Source organism: Mauremys reevesii, linkage group 18, assembly GCF_016161935.1.
Source record: "Mauremys reevesii isolate NIE-2019 linkage group 18, ASM1616193v1, whole genome shotgun sequence".
Lineage (NCBI taxonomy): Eukaryota > Metazoa > Chordata > Testudines > Geoemydidae > Mauremys > Mauremys reevesii.
Genome location: NC_052640.1, coordinates 7769465 through 7791351, shown reverse-complemented (window position 1 = coordinate 7791351; position 21887 = coordinate 7769465). Strand labels below are relative to the sequence as shown.

At 42.7% G+C, this 21887-nt stretch overlaps 1 protein-coding gene across 14 annotated transcripts in view; it reads left to right on the top strand.

The window, feature by feature from the left end:
* Positions 1-21887, top strand: part of PITPNM2 (phosphatidylinositol transfer protein membrane associated 2) — a 197565-nt gene that overhangs the window by 91466 nt on the left and 84212 nt on the right. For all 14 annotated transcript variants that reach the window (XM_039505374.1, XM_039505367.1, XM_039505373.1 and 11 more), the window contains one exon: positions 6752-6925. In XM_039505374.1, the coding sequence (XP_039361308.1) occupies positions 6848-6925 (78 nt within the window). In that variant the 5' untranslated portion in view covers positions 6752-6847. The remainder of the gene's footprint in view (positions 1-6751; positions 6926-21887) is intronic.

Here is a 21887-nt window from a genome sequence, read left to right as displayed (position 1 = left end):
AAGGCACTGTACTGTACTTCGGAGACTTGGCTTCAGTTCCCAGCTCTGCTGTGGGTAACTTGAATCAGTCACTTGCCCTCAGTTTCCCCATCTGTAAAATAGGGATAATGATATTGACCATGTTTGTAAAGTGCTTTGAGTTCTACAGATGAAAAGTGCTATGTAAGAGCTAGGTATTAATAATAAAATAAACATCTTGGGTGTACCTGTCTGTGTACATGTACACCTTTTAATTCAAATTGTGTGGGATAAAGCTCCCACCTGCAGCTAGAAAAAGCTATTTTGTATTGCTTTATGCTTTTAGGATTTATTTCTCCCCTAACGAATATGTTTAATATTAATTTCAGCATGGGACATCTATTGCTTCTGCTGTTTAGCTCATTTCAGTCCTAGCTCAGCTCTGTGTACTGCAGAGGCAGCTCTCAGAAAATATTAGCTGATCAAAAATTAGTTGTTGAGGTGACAGCTGGGAGAGCTTGTAGCAGCCCAGCTGGGGGTACAGTAATAATGGGTATTTATAGCTTGAATTTACCAGACGGTGATTGGTTTTCCCACATTGGACCCAACTGACAAGCTGAGCAGCCAGAAGACAGTTAAAAAAAAAATGTTGTGGGTTTTTTTGTTGTTCTGATCCTCAACCGAGACCTTTTAGGGTCATCCGTTCAGCTTGATCAGGGTTTGGCCTTCAGGACTTCTGATGTTTAAGTATCTGCCATTAATAGTCTCAGCACTCATTAGCTCTTATTCCCTAATTACAAGGTTTCAGTTGGCATCAGTCCTTCAGTAAAGCCCTTTTGCAGTCTCTGAAGCTTCATTTAATGCCAAGGAGGCTGTGGCAGTCACATCTCAAACCTCTGGTGTCAAACAACCGATACGTGGGCTGGATTGAGGTGTTTAGATGCATCTGCTGATGGATTTGGATTCTGCTGAATCTAATCTTTTTTTCTTTTTAAATGGAAGTTTCCAAGCCTTTTGTTGTGAAGGAAACCTTTACAATCAGAACTCAGTGAAGTGAGAGGGGAGTGTCTTCACAAAGCCTGAAATTATAGTTCAGAGGTGGCACTGACTTGACTCATCTCAGTGGGGCATTAACTCTGAAGTCCAAGTATGATGCTTTTTGAGCCTGACTTAAATTATTTTTAAGTATAAAATTATGCGCCTGGCATATATGCAACGAGTTACTGCAGTTCTGTGTACAAAGGAGTAACAGCGTATATGAATAGCCAAATAGCAGTGGGCCTAAAAATGCCCTGTATCCACTGCACAGCTTTTTAATGTTACTAACTAGTTTTGAGTGCCTCAGATTTTAGTGCCCTCCAGGAGCTGCAGGTGCTCAGCGCCTTGGAAAATCAGGCCCAAGGTGCCTGAAGTTGGACAGCCAAAATCCAGAGCCACTCTTGAAATGATGCCCTCAGTTGCAACCTAATGGACATATTCCACCTCTTTGCACAAACCCCCACTTTTAGCAGTGGATTGGGCTAGTCTGTACATCTGTAGACCTGTCCCACAGACTATAAATAAACTTTCATTGGTCCCAATTCACAGACTGTTGACAGCCCTGCTCTAGAGCCCTGTTCTGATCTCTCACTGGTGGTCACCCTTAAAAGCTTTCGGTTTTTGCTTTAGATAACATTACCTCTGTGCAGTATTGACTATACTTGGTACCGGGAATACTGCAAATACCAAGGTCATGCTATCTGCTTATCTATGACAATCAAAACGTCTTTACAAGGACAGCCGCTGTCCATCAGTGTGAATTGGAAATAACACTGCTGATTCAGTGCATTAACTCCCAATTTGCATGGATGTATCTCGCATCTGAATCTGGACAATATCCGTATTTTATCCTTCCCAATACAATGCGTTTTCCTGGGTTGCCTCTAAGTCAGGCTGGAATGTTTGACACAGGTTGCTATTTTTCAAGTTAAAGGCAGCCCAGACTCCAAATTTTTCCAGATTTTTTTAACTCAGACTGACTTAAAAATTTGCATTATGTGTGCCAAGTGCATGATGTCCCTCCCTCAGGACCAAGCTGCTGATCCTAATCCTGGGTATATTGGCTGACTGGCATGCATAGCTTGAGGTTGAAAATGAAATCTGGCATTTCAGCTCAGTTTCCTTCAGAAGGGCAGTTGCTTCTTTAGACTGTTTTGTGGAGGATGTGTATGCAACTGCCATGGCAGGCTTCCTTAAGGATGGGACCCAAGCAGTGGAACAGAGCCACAGGAGGAATTCAGAAAAGTACAGTCCAGGTGGGCGGATCCCCTGGTCCTGCTCTCTTGTGGAGTGCTTGGTGGTTCTAGGCAACGGGAGACTTGTCAGTCACATATTGGGCCAAACCAAAACCTTGGCTCTGAACGCACTGAACTTTTGGAAAGGCCACACCTGGAGGGGAGCTTTGCAGCTAGGGCTTGCTCATCTCTCATAAAAACTGAGATGTGAGCTAGATCGCTGCCCATTTCTGTAACCAAGAAGGCTATCAAGGGGGGCCTGACACTCAAAGGCCACGTGCAAGTTGAGGCTGCTGATGGCTGCTACTGTATGTGCTTGCAGCCCTAAGGCCTTTTTTTTTTTTTAAAGGATGCAGTAAAATAAACCATCTTGTGTGTTGGTTCCCTGAGTCTGTCTGAATTATTATTTATTACCTGTCTGGCACTGAATTATAAACACTTTTTCTTCATCCCAGTACCTGTTTCCTGCCATTTTATTGCTCCTCAGATGCTCTTTTGTTTTATTCATCTCTTATAATCGACTGAAATACCCTGTTTTTAACAAGTGAGCGAAGACAGGCAAGTGATGGATGCACCCTATGTGTGTGTGACACTGTTTCAAAGCATCTGAAAAAGATTTTAACTTATCTTTTAAAAGATCACTACGTAGACTGAACTGTTCCACCCCACACAAGCAGCCAAACTTTATGTTAAATCTCAGGCGAACTCCTGCTTTAAAAGTTCGGATGCCAGCTTCTCCTTGGAAGGTCAGGTCCATTCTGATGTGGGGGAGGGTGTTGTTCAGGGCCTATCTCTATTAAATATTATTGCTTTGTTCCATAACATTAATTAAAAGCCTCTTAAGATTATCCACACCCCATTCTGGAATGTTCTCCTAGTGGATTAGCCTGCCAGAGAAATTCTTTTGGTAGAGTGCACACACGCGTGTGTGTCGGAGGTTGTCTTGACAGAAGTATTCCCCGCAGGGTCCTTCATGTCAGGGAAATTTTCCCTGGGGTTGTGCTGGCAGGAATAATAATAATAATTTAAAAGCAATAAAATGGCATGAAACAGAATTTAAAACGAAAAAAAAAGCATTTAAAATTCAGTGCCTGGCAGTTAATTATTCTGGGCCAGTCAGTGAGCAGTGAGATAGGTTTGTTTTATTACCTTTCCTTAATAATACAAATAATAATAAAAAAGACTTAGAGCCCTATGTAAATACCCCAACAACCTTCCACCCCCATCCTGCTAACACTTACACAGGTGTGTTAAGTGTTAATATGCCCATTGCATAAACTCAGGAATGTGTGTAGGTGTTTGCAGGGTTGGGCCTAAACTTGCTTCTTGGCATGGCACAGTGTGGTTTAGGCACAAGACAGGAGTGAGGAGGCGCCTGGGTTCTAATCCTGGTTCTGATGCTCATGTACTCTGTGATTTGGGCATATCATTTAGTATCGCCAAGCCTTATTTAATGTCAATAAAGTGCAGTGTAAGTGCCAAGTATCATTAGGGGCCCTCAGTGAGATCGGTGGGACAGGAACTCAGTGCTCCCAGGCTTCCTGCCCTCTTCTTAATTCACTAGATCATGTGGCTTTTGTGGGCTCACTATCACTAAAGCGAATTTTAGGATTTAATGTATTATCTGTATTAAACTAGGCAGGCATCTTGCTGTGTAATGAGCTAGTGGACTCTGCTTTCCCTCTACTAAACAGCTCTGGCCTCTGTTAGCAAAAACGTGAATTTGGAAGCTAACGTTTAGCGTGGGTGGAATCCTTTGAGGTTGGAGAACTCAGCCACGCTTTTCTTGGAGTTATTACAGTAAGTTTACCAAACGTTTTGCCCTGGTGTACATAGTTTTTCTGTGGTATCAATCTTGAAATGCCTTTATTTTCCATGTACTGCACCTTCGCATTTCTAAAGACTGCCTCTCTTCAGGGACAGCAGCCAGATTGTCATCAGTCACAGCAGCTGTTACAGGAGTCATACAGTGTGCATTCTCATGGAGACTTTACATGGAGTTCTTGTTGTTTTTCATTAATCTAAAATCATTCAGATTGAAAATACGTGTTTTGTTCTTTGAGTATGGAAACATGAACGGTTTTTACTTCCTCTGTTTGAGGGGGTTAAAAATCTTGTCTAGTAATAGAACATCTTATTCTAACTTTCTACATATACACAATAAATATTGCAAACCAATATTCACCTGATTTTGAAATGAGAAATGGAAGTACATGTTATAGAAGCATGTTGTTTCTTTTGTATAACTATAGTATCTGACTTCTATAAATAACGAGGAGTCCTTGTGGCACCTTAGAGCAGGGGCGGCTCTAGACACCAGCGCGCCAAGCAGGCGCTTGGGGCGGCCGTTTCCCGGGGGGGCGGCATTTGGCTCCGGTGGAGCTCCCGCCGGCATGCCTGCGGCAGGTCCACGGAGCCGGGACAGCGGACCTGCGCAGGCATGACTGCGGCGGGTCCGTCTTCCCGTGGCTCGGTTGAGCTCCGCGAGGCGCGACTGCGGCAGGTCCGCTCGTCCCGGGCTCCGGTGGACCTGCCGCAGGCATGCCGGCAGGAGCTCAACCGGAGCCGCAGGAAGAGGGGACCCGCCGCGGGACCGGGGCAGGGCGGCGCAGCGCTCCGCGCTGCTTGGGGCAGCGTCATTTCTAGAGCCGCCCCTGCCTTAGAGACTAACAAATTTATTTGGGCATAAGCTTTCGTGGGCTAAAACCCACTTCATCAGATGCATGGAGTGGAAAATACAGTAAGGTGTGTGTGTGTGTGTGTGTGTGCACGCATATATATACAGCACATGAAAAGATGGGAGTTGCCTTACCAAGTGTGGGGTCAGTGCTAACACGGCCAAATCAGTTAAGGTGGAAGTGGCCTATTCTCAACAGTTGACAAGAAGGGGTGAATATCAAGAGAGGGAAAATTACTTTTGTAGTGCTAACGAGGCCAATGCAGTCAAGCTGGACGTCGGCCATTTCCAACAGTTGACAAGAAGGTGTGAGTATCAGCAGAGGGAAAAATTACTTTTTGTAGTGACCCATTACACACACACTTCTTACTCTATTTTCCACTCCATGCATCTGATGAAGTAGGTTTTAGCCCACGGAAGCTTATGCTCAAATAAATTTGTTAGCCTCTAAGGTGCCACAAGGACTCCTCATTGTTTTTTCTGATACAGATTAACATGGCTACCACTCTGAAACCTGTTACTTCTGTAAGCAAGTGTAAGATTCTGAAATTTCCCACCCTGTGAATGAGTCATTAAACAATTTTTTCTCTGCTTTTCGATTAGATGTTCTTTTATGAAAAAATATATGTAATGTAACCAGATACAAAAATCTAGGTTAAAAGAACATTATTCAGGTTAGAAAGTCAGTTACTTTCAAAAGATTTAAGGTCCCCTTAAATCTTTTTTTCTGTCTCCTTGTAAACACAATAAAGGGATTTTTCCTCTGTTTTTTGCGAGAATTAATCGGAACAGTTTCACTAAGCAGATGTGACAAAAAGCATGAATGCTTGCTGTAGAAGGAACGGCATTTGGGGTTTATGTGCTGGGGAAACTGTTTTTAAAAATCATTTATTCTAGTGACAATGTTATCCCATAATGCTGCTGAGGTCGGTGTTATCTTGGATAATCTGCCCATGGGACTACTAGACAGATTTACACGTCTGACTGCCAGAGGGAGTTTTGCAGTCACGATTCAGTGTTCTTTGCTCCCTCCTCTCCTCACCTTTCTTCTCTCCATTTCTATGTTTTGTACTGCTGCAGTCACCACCCCTCATCTGCCGTGTCCTGGCAGTACTCCGAAAGTTGCTATCTTAGTCCTCTGTTGATCAGTCCTATTTTCTTTTAAATTGCACAGAAGCTGTGTATTGTAGGACTTCTTTTCTGACTTGAAGTTTGATCTAATGCTGTTAACTTATGCTATGGGTGTGTAAAACAAGTTCTGCTATTGATTTCAACTGAGGGAGGATTTCATCCCTGGACTTCATTGGCGGGAAAAGAGAATGGATGCTGTTAATAATAATGGGAAGAAAAGTACATTTTTTCAGACCTCTTTATTAGAGTCCAATTTAAGTTCTCCAATGTGGTGTTACCGAGGGCTGAGGAAGTCTCCTAATTAGTCTCTTTTGTTAGCTGCAGAGCAATCATATGAGAGGATAAGAAGATCTGAGGTCTCTGAGTGGCTGCATCTCTGATGTGTCACTGACATTGGAGAGAGACATTATTGTCCTACAACAAAAGCTTCACTTTTTCATTTTCAGCTGTGTCATATCTCAGCCATGGAGATGTTACATAGAAAAATCTGATTGATATGGTGGCAAAGGTCCCTAGGGCAATAGCTTTGAGGGTGTCCCCTGCAGCAAATAAAAATTCTTCTAAAAGAGTCTGTTCAACTTGATACCGGTTCCAGAGTAACAATCAAGGGATTTTTCTGTCTTGTTTTAAGAAAAAATTAATGTCTCTGGAGATTAAATTATTACGTTTAATCAGTGCAGAAAATAATTGCATCTCTCTGCTTTTATTTCAGGGCTCCTCAATGCACTCATTTACCATTATTTAAGGAGTCTCTACTAGAAATATCTGGATTGCATTTCTGAACTGACAAAAAGGCTTGGACTTCAAGATGCTTATAAAGGAATATCGTATTCCAATTCCAATGAGTGTGGAAGAGTATCGGATTGCCCAGCTGTACATGATACAGGTTAGTAATGGTTCAGACATACTGATGGGCTCACACTGATTTACACAAATGATATTTTGGTCTTCACTTCCTGTGCAAAAAGTGATGTCTTGATGATGTCAAAGTTAGACTCAGGACTCACAGTTTGTCAGACCACTCTGTTTTATTAGCACAGCGCTCTGCTAATAACACCCAGATAATGTGAGCACCATGCAAGACACAAACTATCTTATTTATACAGATAAAGGGTGAGAACTTAACAAGATAACAAAGGAAGCAGAATCAGATAAGTTTACCTGGGCTAGGCATGCATATCTTACTTCCTTACTAACTATTACCCATCTTCTGTTAATGTTTCGTCATTAGCACCATTGTTTATGCCTAATGTTTCTTTTCCTGGCACCTGTATTTCAACATTTCTTATTTCTGCTTAAAGGTACATACAACATTTCTTTAATCCATTCTTATTTTTACAATATAATTCATTCTACTTTCACAATGAAGAACATAATTATCTGGCGTTTCCGGCAGACTTTTCAGCTAACTTTTTTTAATGCAGTTTTGCTTTTAAAATGTATTTGACCATCTTCTTTCAAATTAAAGGCTGGATCCTGCTGTCCTTAAACTGGCAAAACTTCCTCTCTTGAAAGAGAATTGGAAATAAACAGATCTAGTACAAACTTGGGAAGTATCACACCTTGGGTAGGTTATTCCTATGTAAGAAGGCACTGGACCTTAATTTTGATGTGGAAAAATTAGTTCATTATAACTTTCAAAAGGCAAACTAAAAATAGCTTAGCACATGACTTACATACTATTTCTTTAATAATTGTATGTAAGCACACAGATCCTGTCATCTTAGCTTAGGCACAAAATTTAGTTTATATTAAATCTAATGTAAATGTTTTCATAACTTTAAAAAAAATAGAAAACAAAATGTTTGTTTTTGTAATCTCAGTCGTCCATGCTCCCCCTCCTAAAAATGGAAATCCAAAAACAATGGCCTTGGGATGGTATATGAGAAACCCAGCAGTGAAACTTACTAAAAAGGAAATTGCCCATCTAGTTTCATTGTCCATAAAGCTGAAGAAAATGCAAAAATGCCCTCAGTCCAGCAAAACACATCCTAACTCTGAGCGCACAGAGCAGTTCCATTTTTATTTCAGTGGGACTGCTCCAGAGGCTTGTAGTTAAGCATGTGCTTAACTGCCTTGCTGGATTGGGACCTAAAATGAACAGCATAGATGGTGAAAAATTATTCCAGATATGAGAAATTTTTTATTATACTGTGATTTTTATTTTTACAGTGCCCCCTTTAAAAAAAAAAAAAAAAAAAAAAAAAAAAGAATAATTCATTGCTAGACTTGACTGCCAAGCAGTGCACAGCATAACATATATTCTTCAGTATTACCAAAGGAATTCTTTTTTCTGGCAAAAATATTTGAGTACGTATATAAATTGATAAATGGAATTGTAACTTAATATTAGCATAAGTGAGTAAACATTTTCTCAGGGGCCTTAATTTCTCCATAGCTTCTCCTGAAGCTAAAATTGTTTTGAAAAATGTCATATAATTATTTTCTCATTACTTTTTCTATCACATTTGGATTAGATGTTTAAATAAAAATCATACTAAGGGGAAACATATTAGCTATGCAAATGTAACAGCAGGCTAAGGAACCCGTTGAAGAATGGTCTCATTAGTGGGAGAGATTCAGCATGCTCTTCGTTGGGGAGAATACTTGAATACCATATGCCATTCTGGTTGCCCCATCTCAAAAAAAAGATACACAACAACTGGAAAAAGTACAGAAAAGGGCAACAGAAATGATCTGGTGTATGGTACAGCTTCCGTCTGAGGAGAGATGAAAAACACTGAAACCGTTTAGCTTAGAAGAAAGATGACTTGGGTGATGAGAGAGGTCTATAAAATCATGAATGGTGTGGAGTCAGTGAATAAGGAAGTGTTATTTATCCCTTCACATAACACAAGAACCAGTAGTCACCCACTGAAATTAATAGGCAGCAGGCTTAACACAAAAGGTAGCGCTTCTTTCTCACAATGCACAGTCAACCTGTAGAACTCGTTGCCAGGGATGTTTTGAAAGCCAGAAGTATAACCAGGTTCAAAAAGAAGTTCATGGAGGATAGATCCATCAATGGCTATTAGCCAAGATAGTCAAGGACACAACCCCATGCTCTGGGTGTCTCTAAACCTCTGACTGACCGAAGCAGGGACTGGATGACAGGGAATGGATCACTTGATAATTATCCTGTTCTGTTTGATCCCTCTGCAGCAGCTGGCCACTGTGGGAAGAGAGGATAGTGGGCTAGATCAGAGGTCTGAAACACGCGGCCCACTTCCTGCGGCCTGCCAAGTGGCCTGCGCCCGCCTCCCCACCTACTTCCAGGCCAGGGGTGGGCAAACTACAGCCACAGGATTGCCCCCCTTGAGCCCCGCGCCGCTCCCTGAAGCGGCTGGCATCACGTCCCTGCGGCCGGGGGGTGGGAGAAGCAGAGGGCTCCGTCCGTGTGTGTTGCCCTGGTTCCAGGCGTGCACGCGCGCACACACACCCCGCAGCTCCCATTGGCCGGAAACAGGGAACCGCGGCCAATGGGAGCTTCAGAGGAGGTACCTGGAGGCACGGCAAGCAGCACACAGAGCCCTGAGTCCCTCTCCCCCAGGAGCTGCAGGGACATAGTTCCAGCTACTTCCCGGAGCGGGGCCGGCAGCCAGCCCTGGTGTGTGCTGCTGCGAGCCTGAAGTCCTCCTGCACTCTGCCCCCCAACTCCATGCCCTGAGCCCCCTGCTGCATTCCACACCCCTTCTGCACCCCAATCCCCAGTCCTGAGCCCTCTGCCTGCACCCCAACCTCCTGCTGCACCCCAACCCCCTGCCCTGAGCCCCCTGCCTGAACCCCAACCCCCTGCTGCACCTCAACTCCCTGCCCTGAACCCCCGCCACACTGCTCATGCACCCTCTGGGGGAAGAGAAGGGGCGGAGCTGGGGTGGGGACTTCAGGGAGGGGTTGGAATGGGGGCAGGGAAGGGGTGGGAAGAGGCGGGGCCTCATGGAAGGAGTGGAGTGGGGGCAGGGCCGGGGGCAGCGAGGGGGGGGGGTCAGTGATGTGGCCCTCGGGCCAATTAACTAGCCCTCATGTGGCCCTCGTGGTCATTTGAGTTTGAGACCCCTGGGCTAGATGGACCATTGGTCTGACCCATTATAGCCATTCTTATGGGATACACCCTCAGGTTAACAATATTGTTGAATCAGAGTTGCTGCCAGGTTTAATGCCTTTTGACAGTGGAACGTTTAGTTAGCGGAATTCTGCTGGTGTTATCTCAGAAGCCATAAACAAGATTTTATCAGATTAGTACAGAGCGTGTGATTCCATTTAACTGCCTGAAACCATTATCAGGTGATGTGTGTAAGGTCTGGCACTGGCTTGGCAAGGGGTGGTGCATAACTGCACCATCCCAGCAATATCTCTCCCTTGCTGGTACAGTTTCCCCTGCACCAGCCCAGCTGTACTGGCTGGTGGGTTGGAAGGTGGGTGGCGCCAAGGCTCCAGCCATTCTCTGCCTATGCATTCCAGCAGGGCAGTATGGGAGCGTGTTTAACTCTGTGGCCCAGCTCCAAGGTCCAGCCTGCAGAAGGGTATAAAGGTGGGGGATGGTTTCTTACTCCCACATACTTGAAGGTACAATTCGTCCAAGGCATAATCTAGCTCTAAGAATGAACGTAAGCACTTCTGAGAGAAAATTTTGAAAGGCTCTTGGAATAAAATGTTAGGGTTAAATTCCCCTTTCTTTAATCTTGTTCTGTAAGGGCTTGTTCCATCTGCCCTTGAAGTCAATGGAAAGACTCCCGCACACTTCAGTGGGAATTGGCATGGTCCCCATGACATTAACTGCCTCTGTAAAAAAACACAGCTTTATCCTTTGAGAGATAAATCAGGGAACGTTATCTCAGAAGGAGCAGGAAAGAGCACGAAAGACTTTTCTAGATGTTTTCAGAGTGTGATTTTTAATAAGACCCTTTTGTCTGGCTATAGAGGAATCACTATTTTTCTTTTCTGTCATTCCTTTGGAATCTGTAGCCCACAGGAGAAGTTTTTTTGTGAGTTATAGCATCTAGTTGGTGAGCATGTTCCAGGGGGAGCAGCAAACTGGGATTCTGTATGTAATATATAGTAATGTAAAGCCCATTTTTTAGGACAGAATAATATAGAAGGAGATTTTTTTCCATGTTCCAAAAAGATATTGAGCATCTCTTCTTGAGAAGGGATTATTCTTTTCTTTCCTTTTATTAAAATGTGTCCTTCGGAGCACAGAGCCTAGTTTTAAATTTCATTTGTTATGCAGAGCACTGTACAGATGCTGCACTAGAATGATAATCATACCAGTTCTTAGGAGGTAGATCTCCAGCACTGCAAAAGTGAAATATGTGGTAATTTATAGGAAATTTTGTTCATGAGTATATTTGGCTTCAGTGAGACTTAAATACATGCTTGACTTTAAGCATATGATTTGTGGCTTTCCTGAATAGGGGTGGAATTATGCATTAGCTTGAAGTTAAACAAATGCAAATCAGGTCTTTTAAGAGCAAAGTAAAGCTTTGTGCACAAGTGTAGCCTGTTGAAGTCCATGGGTAAAGTTTTCAAAAGTGTCTAAATCCCGTGGTAGTTAGGCTCTTAAGTCACTTGTGTGCTTTTGAAACTTTCACCCCGTGGCATTACTTGTGTGAGGGTTTGCAAAGTCAGGCCCAAAATAGTTGCAGGTTTTTTTTTAAAGAGAGGAATTTCCATTGTTTCTTTTGTTCCCTCCTTATTCACACAGTGTGTGGAGAGGCCACGCTTTACATTCTGAAGGAGCTGCTCCTGTTGGAACTTTTGGAAAGATTCCCCTTCAGTTTGCTACAAGCAGGATCAGTCCCAACAGAGAACAATAAGTTCTCCCCACTGCTGCTTCTCTTAGAATGATGTGTGGTAAATGTACACCGGATAGGAGCAATAAAAGTGTACAGGAGGAGATTTTGGCATCCTAGTTCTTGGCTCTTTCTGTGCTATCGGCTGCCCAGGGCAGCAATAAATTGTCTCTTCTGTACTCCTTAGTATCTTGCATCTCCCACATTTTCTGGGTTCCCTGCTGATGTTTAAAGTTCCAAACGCTGAAGTGAATTAATGGCCAGTTTCTTAGAGGCTTGTCATTTTTCCCCTTAGCATCCCCTTTTGCTGCTTCTGAATCCTTTTCTGCAGAGACAGCGGTTTCAGTATACGGAGTAGCACTTAGATTCTTCAATAAATACGTTAATTTTATTTTACAGCAATGAGTTTAATGGATCCTTGACCTGCTTGCAGACTAGAAGAGCTGAACCAAATTGTTTTTTTCTCAATTAGATTTGAGACTCTCTATAATATAAGTATTTCCATGGGGAATCTCTAGCATGATGCTTGTCTTTGTGTTCAGTTCAGGAAGTCTTGTTGCATCTGTAATAGGGCAGGCAGGGTAATCCTCTGCTGTATGTACAACTCTCTTCTCATCTTTACTTGTCATCATTGTCTTGATGATGGTCTTATTTCTTTCTCATTTGCTCTCCATATGAAAAAATTCCAGCTGTTTAGTCTAGACTCCTAACCAATAATCTCCTTTTCCGCAACAATCTCCTTTATTCTGGTGCATAAATCAGGGAATTGAGAAAATAGTGCAAAATACTGAAATCATTCTCAAAATCTGTTTTCTAGACATTATTTTATTCATGTCATTTTCATATTGATTTCACATTGTTCTTTGATTTGACCAGATCATCTCTCTGCAACCCGCTCCATATGTTTTTAAATGAGATCACAACAGTGATTTCCCCCCCACCCCCATGATAAATGGTTGACTGCAGCACCAACCAACCACAAGATGATTGGGGGGAGCAGATATCAAGCACGAGCAGCACATATAAGAGGCTTGGGGAGGTTAAACCTCGCCAGAAAACGTTGGCTGCGGATGAGGCATGGGTCACCTCCCTTTGGAGGAGTGCTGGAAGCAAAGCTCCCTAGAAGTGGGGGGAGGAACTGGTCCCCGGACTGTGGCCCCACTCCATCTCTTCCCCCGAGGCCTCACCCTCGCGCTGCCTCTTCCCTAGGTGGTCCCTGCCCACCGCTCGCTCCTCTCCACCACGGAGAGGAGTGAGTGGGTGGGATTTGGGGCAAGAGATGGAGAGGCGCAAGCAGCGGGTGAGCCTCGGGGGAGGAGGCGGAGTGGAGGCGGCACATTGGTCCAGGTGCTGGTGCCCCCCCCGCTTCTAGGGAGCTTCCGGCGCTTGCGTGTAAGCCTCCTCAAATTGAAGTCTCATGTGTCTCCTATAATATCAAGCACTTCTTTTGTATGCTACCAGCATTTCTCTCCGCTAAAAAAACCAGAAATGTGATGCATGCTTATTCAAAACTACCTCCTGCTGCCAAACGAAAAGGTGCTCTCGGTGGAATTTGCTCTTAGTAACCAAGGACTAATAGCTTTGCCCAAGTTGCCATGATGAGCTTGGGGAACTGCAATCCGGCGTGGGGACGTGCACATTCCTGTCCTGGCAAAGGAGGGATACAGCCCACAAGAACTCTTCAAAAGCCAAAGTCTGGAATGTAGAACTACTATCTCTGAGGGTGTCTGTGAAATGTCTCACTCTACCCAGTGGTTATGGAGACTCCTGTTTGGAATCCCAAAGTGGACCTTTCTCCGTGGAGAGAGGAAATCAAGTGTGAGAAAATGTCTAAACCAGCCTCCTTTGACCTTCAACACACAATGCTCACGATACTTGTGTTTTAAAATACAATAAATCTGAATTGAGGGTTACAAACATTGTTTTCATTTGTTGCCACTTCAAACCATGCTGTCAGTTTAAAACATCTTTCTAATTCTCTTTTTCATTTTCTCAGGAGCTTGCCATCTCTAGACACATTGTGTAGAACACAAGGAACTCTGCGGGGTCTTATCTCCTCGTAGAATCAGCCCTTTCATACAAGAGTCTCCAATCAGTTTGGAAATAGTAGCTCATAACTCTCCAGGGTGCACTTCTGTAGAGTCCAAAAGCAGCTGTAGTCTGAAGCCCCACCATTGCTCATGGCCAAATGGCCCAATAGTGGCCCTATTAGCATCTTGGCCAGGAAGTTCAGCTGAGATTGTGGCTGTTTAAAACTGTTAAAAACAAACAAAAAAACTAAGTAAGTGAAAACAGAAGATTAGGGCTGAACTAAATAAGCTAGTCAGGAAGGAAGTTTAGCTCAGCTCAGCCAAAGCAAAAGTGGGACATCAGCCTTTAATATTCAGGCCACGGCTTTCTAGTGTGATGCAGTATATTTTGCTATTTTAGTTGAGACAACAGCCACTATAATTTGTTAGCCATTCCTGATACCTAACAAAAATGAAGGGCCTTCCCACATGAACACCCAACTTATTCTTTAATTCTATTTGGGAATTCTGGGTAAGTGCAGGAACTTGTCTCTGGCATGGAGTGCAGTGTTGTTCTTCTCACCAGTTAAACAATAATGAAAAGTTTTACACAGTTTCACAGCATTGTGTGGACAATACTCCTCAGAGCATACCCTGATAACACCGATAAATAAGGATTATTATTCCTACTTTGCAAATGGGGACACTGAATGAGGAAATGACGTGTCCAAATCCCCCAAAGAGTTGAGATGGTTATAGGATTTAAGAGTTCCTAGCCTCATTTCATTTGAGGTCATTCTTTGGCAGTCACAGTTTTTCCTATGTGGATGCAAGTCTTTGCAGTGTCACCTTTTGAATGATCTGGACACGACTTGCAGTCAGTCCTGGAAATTTAAGTTATGAAAACCTCAGACCTTGTTTTCTATTTTAGTTCTGTTGGATTCATTTAGCTTTACCTGAGCTCATGGGCTTTCTGCTGGATTAATGGAAGGAGATCCCTAGTCAGATGTGTTTCGATGTTCTTTCCATCTCACTGCAGGCTCCTTTTTGCTAGCTCATTGGTAATTTGGCTTCTGCTCAGACCCTTCTGCACGTTGACTTGCAATGATCCTCCAACGTCTATAATTTGCTGTGTTCTCAGAAAAGCAGGCAGTGCTTTCAAGGGTGAGAATCTTATCTCACTTGTGCTGCTCCTGTCTGCTTGATTGGTATTGACTCTGTTATTTTTCTTTCTCCAAATATACTGTGAATTCTGTCAATCTTGAGTTGTCATTTTTTTTCTTGGCAGTCTTCATCATCTGGGCGGGGCTATTCTCCAAGATTCTTTAACTGCCAAGTAGAGTCTTGTTGGTTCTTGAAAATGGATTTGAAGAAGTTAAGTGTGTGTGTGTGCAACGAATTCCTGGCATTCTGTCTGATTTCTAGTGAACAGGAGTCCAGCTCAGCAAAACCTCCACTGCATTTGGCACTGGCCAGCCCTCTTTGTTGTCAGCCTCAGGAGATAGGTAAAATACGGAATGGGTTTGGAGAATGAGCTACTCTTTCATCTCTGGATGTTGGACACTGCAGAACAGGGAGGGACACTGGCAGTGTGGGTGAAACCTGTGCATACGTTTCATCTCATCTACAGGAGAACTCACTTTCCCTGTTATCAATATGGCTTATTTCACTAATGCTACATCTTTGAGTTGCCAAGGCTACCCCATGTACCCTGTGCCTCAGACTGGCACTTGATATTCATGCTGTCAATCAGATCCCTTTCTTTTTGTGTTATCTGTCTGACTTCCAATGCCATGCCAGTGTTGGCTTGTCTTTCAAAATCTGTCTCTAGCATGGCACAGATTAAAGCACCCAAGATCTGACAGTGACTGTAAAAGTCATGTTTTCTCTGAATCTTTTTTTCTTTTTATACCGCTGATTAAGATGCAGTTGATCTGTTTTGCATACTTCGCCATTTGGAGGATGGTCATTTGCATGTTTCTGTTTTGAAGGCAGTTGCCACTTATCAGTACTGTTATACAACAACAGCAGCAGAAGAAATAATGCAGGTCCCTTTCTCAGAGCAAAAAAATGGTCTCATAACCAAATCTATATTTTCAACCTGCTATCTGCATAGTATTGCCAACTGGAAGTGCTCAGCGATCCTGAGTCGGCCTCCCAGAATCATGCAATTTTTAAAAGTCTTCTATTTTGTTTTGTTGTGAGGTTTTTGGGGGGCCATTAGGGTGTACTTGGGTCATGTTTTCAAGATTTTCTGTGCAGCTATAAGAGTGAGAAACATACTATTTTAAAATGAAAGCTGAGAGTCTCACATAATCACTTAACTCCAGGAAATGGGGAAAAACACCAAATATCGAAAGACTGACAATAGAGCTGCAAGAGTTGGCAATATTGTCTGCATGTAGTGTTTGAAAAGTGCTACATAAACATGGAGTAGTATTATTTGCAGTCATTGTATCAGTACCAGTTTGTGTCCCTTGCTCCAAAAGGATGAAGATTAGGGTTGATTTTTATATTAATTAACTGGTTTGGTTATAGCACTAAGAGCAGGACACAATATGTGATGTTAGACTGGGGTTAGAATGTAACTCTTGCCATTTTATTGGGAGTCTCACAGTATTTGATGTCTTTCTTAAAGCCCCAGCTCCTGGAGTCATGTTTTGTGAGAATGTCAGTAATTTTTTTTAATGAAACTTTCTAGCTATTGGAGTTGTGGAGAAAAGCTTGAAACTGTGGCCTGAATGTACCCTCAAAGCTCAGAAACCAAAGGCAAATAAAAAGAACCCAGAATTTCTGACTTTCTTAAAACCTCAATTTTTTTAAGAGAATCCCATGACATTTTGGGCCTTGGCTCATGATTATTAAATGGTTGGGATTGGCAATACTGTGTGTACTTTTTAAATAAGTAAATGTTTTTCTTTTCAGCTGGGCCACATTTTTTTATTTTATTTTAATGCAAAATTTTGGTTGTGTTTGGTTTGCAAAGTAGAAGGGAGTAGTCTGAGTGTCAGACTGAGATTCAGAAGTTCTTGATTTCACATCCCATCCCTGATGCACTGAGTGCCCTTGGGCAGTGTGCTTCATCTACCTACCTCAGTTACTCCATCTGTAAAATAGAGATAGTATTTCTCACAGATGGTGCTTTGTGGAGCAGTTAATGTTGTGCAAATCTTTGAAGAAGAAAAAGCAGGACATAAATGCCAAGTAGAATTAAAAAACTGAGCAGGAAATGGAAGCTGAAATGTTAACAGCCAGTTTAAAAGATATAGCATGTAGGGCAAGCAGGTTTGAGGTGTCTTCATAATAAAGTTATTTCCATTTTGCATTCGTGTGCGTCAGGCAGCCCAGCTCCAACAAAAGTGTGGTTGTATGACTTTGCACTGCAGAGTGATTTATGAACGGGTATGAGAATGGTTCTCTTTTAAGGCTGTTAATTATTTATAGGCTTGCACAGCGGATTGCCCACATAATATCATGGTGTATTGTACTAAGAGCTCCATTAATAGCCAGTCCTGGCTCTAAATAATGCAGTGCATATAGTATTTGTACAAATTGGGCTTGCACGTACATCTGAACTCTTTTGTGAAGGCCTGCTTCTCACAACCTGGCCATTTAACATTTGTCTTGAAAGCAGCAAAGAGTATTGAAGCCTCAGGCGACAGAGGTATTCATCTGTGCATCATGACAGTCTCTTCTTCGGGGACAGGGAGGCTATGTGCCATCAGGGAGGTTGTGTGCTGCTGCTGCTCCTATCTGGCTATATCTCATTACAGCCTTCATCAGATTTCATGCTGAAGACCAAGTGAGAGAAGGTTCTTGTGGTCTAATGGTGCAAGGCAGGATATTTTTACAAGCCCAAGCAGGAGTGACACTTTGCACTGAAGTGAGAGTGCTGTCTTGGTCATTCTGGCTTAAGCTCTTGCTTGGTTCAGCCTGTTGAATTTGCTTCTGAAGGGGCCAGCATCAGAAACCCAAATTTAACTTTGTTTTCTTAAACTAGCAACACGTAGCTTGCATCTTAGTTCAGATGTTGTCTGTTTTGTCGCCAGTTATCCCCTCTGCACTGATTTACATGAGCACCATTCCTCAGGATAGAGCTGGAAGTGGTCACTAGACAACCCCTTCAATGTCATAACAAGAGGGCAGTGAACTCTTGTGGTGATTTAATGGAACCAAATGTTAAACACAGTCTTGACAGTAAGAAACCAATTTACTGAAGCTCCAGTCCAGGACATATGTGGGATTTTGGGAGCAATGTAAGGTTCTAATAGGTTTGGCTGTTTAAATCCTTCATATATTTTCCAGTAGATGCACAATGTGATCTGTAGTTTATTCCAGCATACCCACACTCCCGTTTTACTGCTGAGGGAAACTGGGGGATTGGGCAGCTAAGTGATTTGTCCAAGGATACTTTGGGAGGTCTATGGCCAACCTGGGAATAGATCCCAAGAGCACTGACCCCTAGTCCTGTGCCCCCTAATCATAAGACCCTGTGTAATGAAGGTCTGCATTTTGTTGACTTCCCAAGGTCACTTTCAAACTCTCGTGTCCTGAGCCACTGGGCTGATGTTTTGATTTATATATGAATAGATATAGTGAACTCTGTGCTAATGGCCTCTATCTTAATGGCCACTAAAATCTCAGTCCTTATGAGAGTTTTCATATTAATAGCACTGTACTATGTGGCCATCTGTTGTAGCAGCCTGAAAAATAGCAATTCCCTTGGTGGTGATGTGACTAGGTTTCATCCTATCTGTATTTTAATTCTCTCACTTTGTGGCCATCCTTCTCTGAGCATTCTTAGATTTCTTCATCGTTTTGCCTGAAGAGTAGCAGTGTTTGCACAGACTTTATAGTTGAGACATTTGGCTGAGTGCCAGTGGGTGGGGGGGGGGGGATGTTCAGATGGAACAATGCACTGTGTGCTGCTCAGAGAGTGATCAAACCTAGAAAAGGGGGATCTTTAACACAGCAGCCTGTTTTGCCTTTACACACTCAACAAGTGGCTTATCAGTAACATCCCCCTCCCCCAGTGATTGAACGTTTTCAGCTCCTCAGTAACTTACAATATGCTCAGACTAGAACTCAAAATACCCTTGTCAAGCATCATGTTCTGATCTTCCTTAGAGTGACTCAAAGTAACCTCCCTTTGCTGAGTATGTGTTAATGCTGCCTCTAAATATATTATTTTCACAGCACTAATTGGATTAAAATCATTGTGTGTCATGCATGAAGGATGCATGTTACAGCACAAAGGGGACATGGAGACCTCATCTGTGGGTACCATGGATACTGGTGACATAGCTCAGTTTGATATTAATAATGATTTGTGTGTAGATGGCCTAAACTAAACCCACTGGATTGCTGATGCAGTCCCATTGCCATGGAAACAGATGCTGCAGCTTAAGGTTGCCTGTATCTGTAACATGATGCATGCACACAAAAGCATGGTCTGGTGGTGTCCATAACTCTTAAGAGGATATGAGTGTGATTACTGGAGAAAATGGGAAATGGTAATGGGATTTGATTGATAACTTAGGGACCTCTAGTTATAAGTGCACAGTAATTCATGGCACGCTCTGTATTTGGAGAAATAACAAAACACAAAGGGTTTTAATTGTGATTTGACCTCCAGCTACATTACTTCTAATGAGCATAAGCTGCACAGTGCATGAATTATTTTGTAGGTGTGTCTTATACAGTGCAGAGTGCAATATCAATGCACAACTAATAGAGCAGGCTCACAGGTACTGATAAACCTCCCTGTGTTGGGGGGTTTTGCCTAAGGGTGGGTGGGTGAGGTAATGGGGAGACACTCTTCTCCTGTGCTCTGTCCCAGCTTTAGTAATGACTTGTCAAGTGACCTTGGGTAAATCCATTAAGCCTCTGCTTACCCACCTGCAAAATGGGAATAATTAGACTTGCTTACTTCACCAGAAGGCCCTATATAAGCTCATAGCAGTAGTATGATAGAGGAAGGGTGGCTCTGTGGTTAAAGCACTGGACTGCGACTTAGAAGATCTGGGTTTTAATCCCATTTTGGCCACAGACTCCCTGTGTTCAAATCTCTTGAATTTTCTATGCCGCACATTCTCCATTGTAATTCCCATCCTGTGTTGAGGCTAAATTTGCTAATGTTTGAGAGGTAATCGAATGCCAGGATGATGAGTGCCATAGAGAAGCCAATAAATAAACATTTAGTAATTATTATATACCACAGCATTCAATCAATTGTAATGCATTTACAGCAGTATATGTAACTTCCTTATTCATATAGATTGCAATTTGGTCTTCATGTTGTGTTTTTAATCTTGTCATAAGAGCAGATTATGTGCTGATAAAATTTCAATTTTGGTTTTGATTTCAGTTACTTCCAGAAAGGTTCCTCTTCACTGAGAGGTGGGCTTCTCGCTAACACACAAGAAGTTTATCTCCTTGGCTGAGATAAGAGTGGCCTTATTAGCATCTCCCCCACTCCTACCCCTTTTGACTCTGGGGGTGATTTTTTCCCCTTCAATATTAGCCTAATTAGTTTGCTTACATTTTAATTGGGTACTCCAGAGCCTTGATGGAATACTGGATGCCTTGTTTTAAAAACCTAGTTTAATATTGTTTTATATAAATAATTCCCCTACCCCCCTGCCCAGGTATATTTTTAGGGCAAAATGACATTTTGTTCTCCTATTTAATTACATGATTTGGGGGGCACCTGCAGACATTAAGTAACTGCCAGCTGTGAGTGATACCTGGACTAATAGTATCTGTATCCAGCAGACAGAAGATTGCTGGTGGTGAAAGCAGATTGCTCATAATGAATTAGATGTCAGATCGAATGATCAAAAAGGAATAGTTAACAAAACACAGGGCTGACTCATACCACAGCAGGAGACAGCTGAGGATAAAAATGATACACCCATGGGTGCTCATATAATCGCAGTACGTGTTGTCGGGAAATGACAAATCTTACCCTGGAAAAGTGTATTAAAAATAAACTATGCATTAGTTGCAAGACCTTCAGGTATTTTTCCAATAATTGTATCAGTGGGCTTCTGTTTCCATTTAATTATGGCTCCCAGCAACTATGCCCAGACCCTTGTGTCTGTCATCATTCCATTTATTTGTGGCGCCTGGATGCTAGTCTGTGTAAATGGCATGGTCACAATAGGCCCAGATGCATGATTTAGGCTGAGTGACTGTGCTACCTATTACTTGACCCAGCTTTCCAGGCAGCAGCTATAAAAGGATATTGAACACTCATCAAGGATGAGAGAAGAGGCAATTTTTAAGCTATAAAGAGAGGAGACCTCATTTCAAACCACAAACGCTTCCTTTAGCTAGATCAGCATGCAGCATCGGTAGTGATGTGTGTAGCCTATCTGTAATAGAGAACAGTGCTACAAAACAATAAAAATGATGGGAGGGAAAGCAAGGACTGGGATTATATGTCTGTAAGCCAGGTGTACAACACAATGCAGCCAAAAAGCCTTAATGGAAGCCCACCCACGCCCTTTGCCTCTCACTGCAGTGTCGGGACTAACCTGATCAGCTTGAGCTCATCCTTAGTGAACTCGGACAGTTTTTATTCCACAATCACAGAAGATGCCAGGACCTGCTAACGTGAGTCTGGCTTGTATTTGATTTCAAACATCAGTCCTGATTGGGATGCAAAATAAGCGTGGCCATTTTGCTCCCCGTGGCAATTTTCCAATGCATCCCTTGGTATTGCAGAGTTTGGGCAATGCCTGCTGTGTAAAACCATAGATAAGGTTGTTCATTGCTTCCCTGTTTCATCAGTGGCTACACACAGTGTTGTGGTAAGTAGCGGTGCAAACAGTTACAATAAACTGTATTTAACTGTCTCCTTTGATTACTGCACTCGCCTGTTGGAGTAGTAGTGGAAAAGGCCCCGGCATCAGATGGTTTGGCGTTCCACAAGCACTGGAGGGGAGAAGCCATAAATGGTTGAAATTGAACTCTGAGGACTTCAGTGATCAAGAAAGAATTTTGGCCCTGCTTGGCTATTGTTTTGCTTGGGTGGAGGCATTTA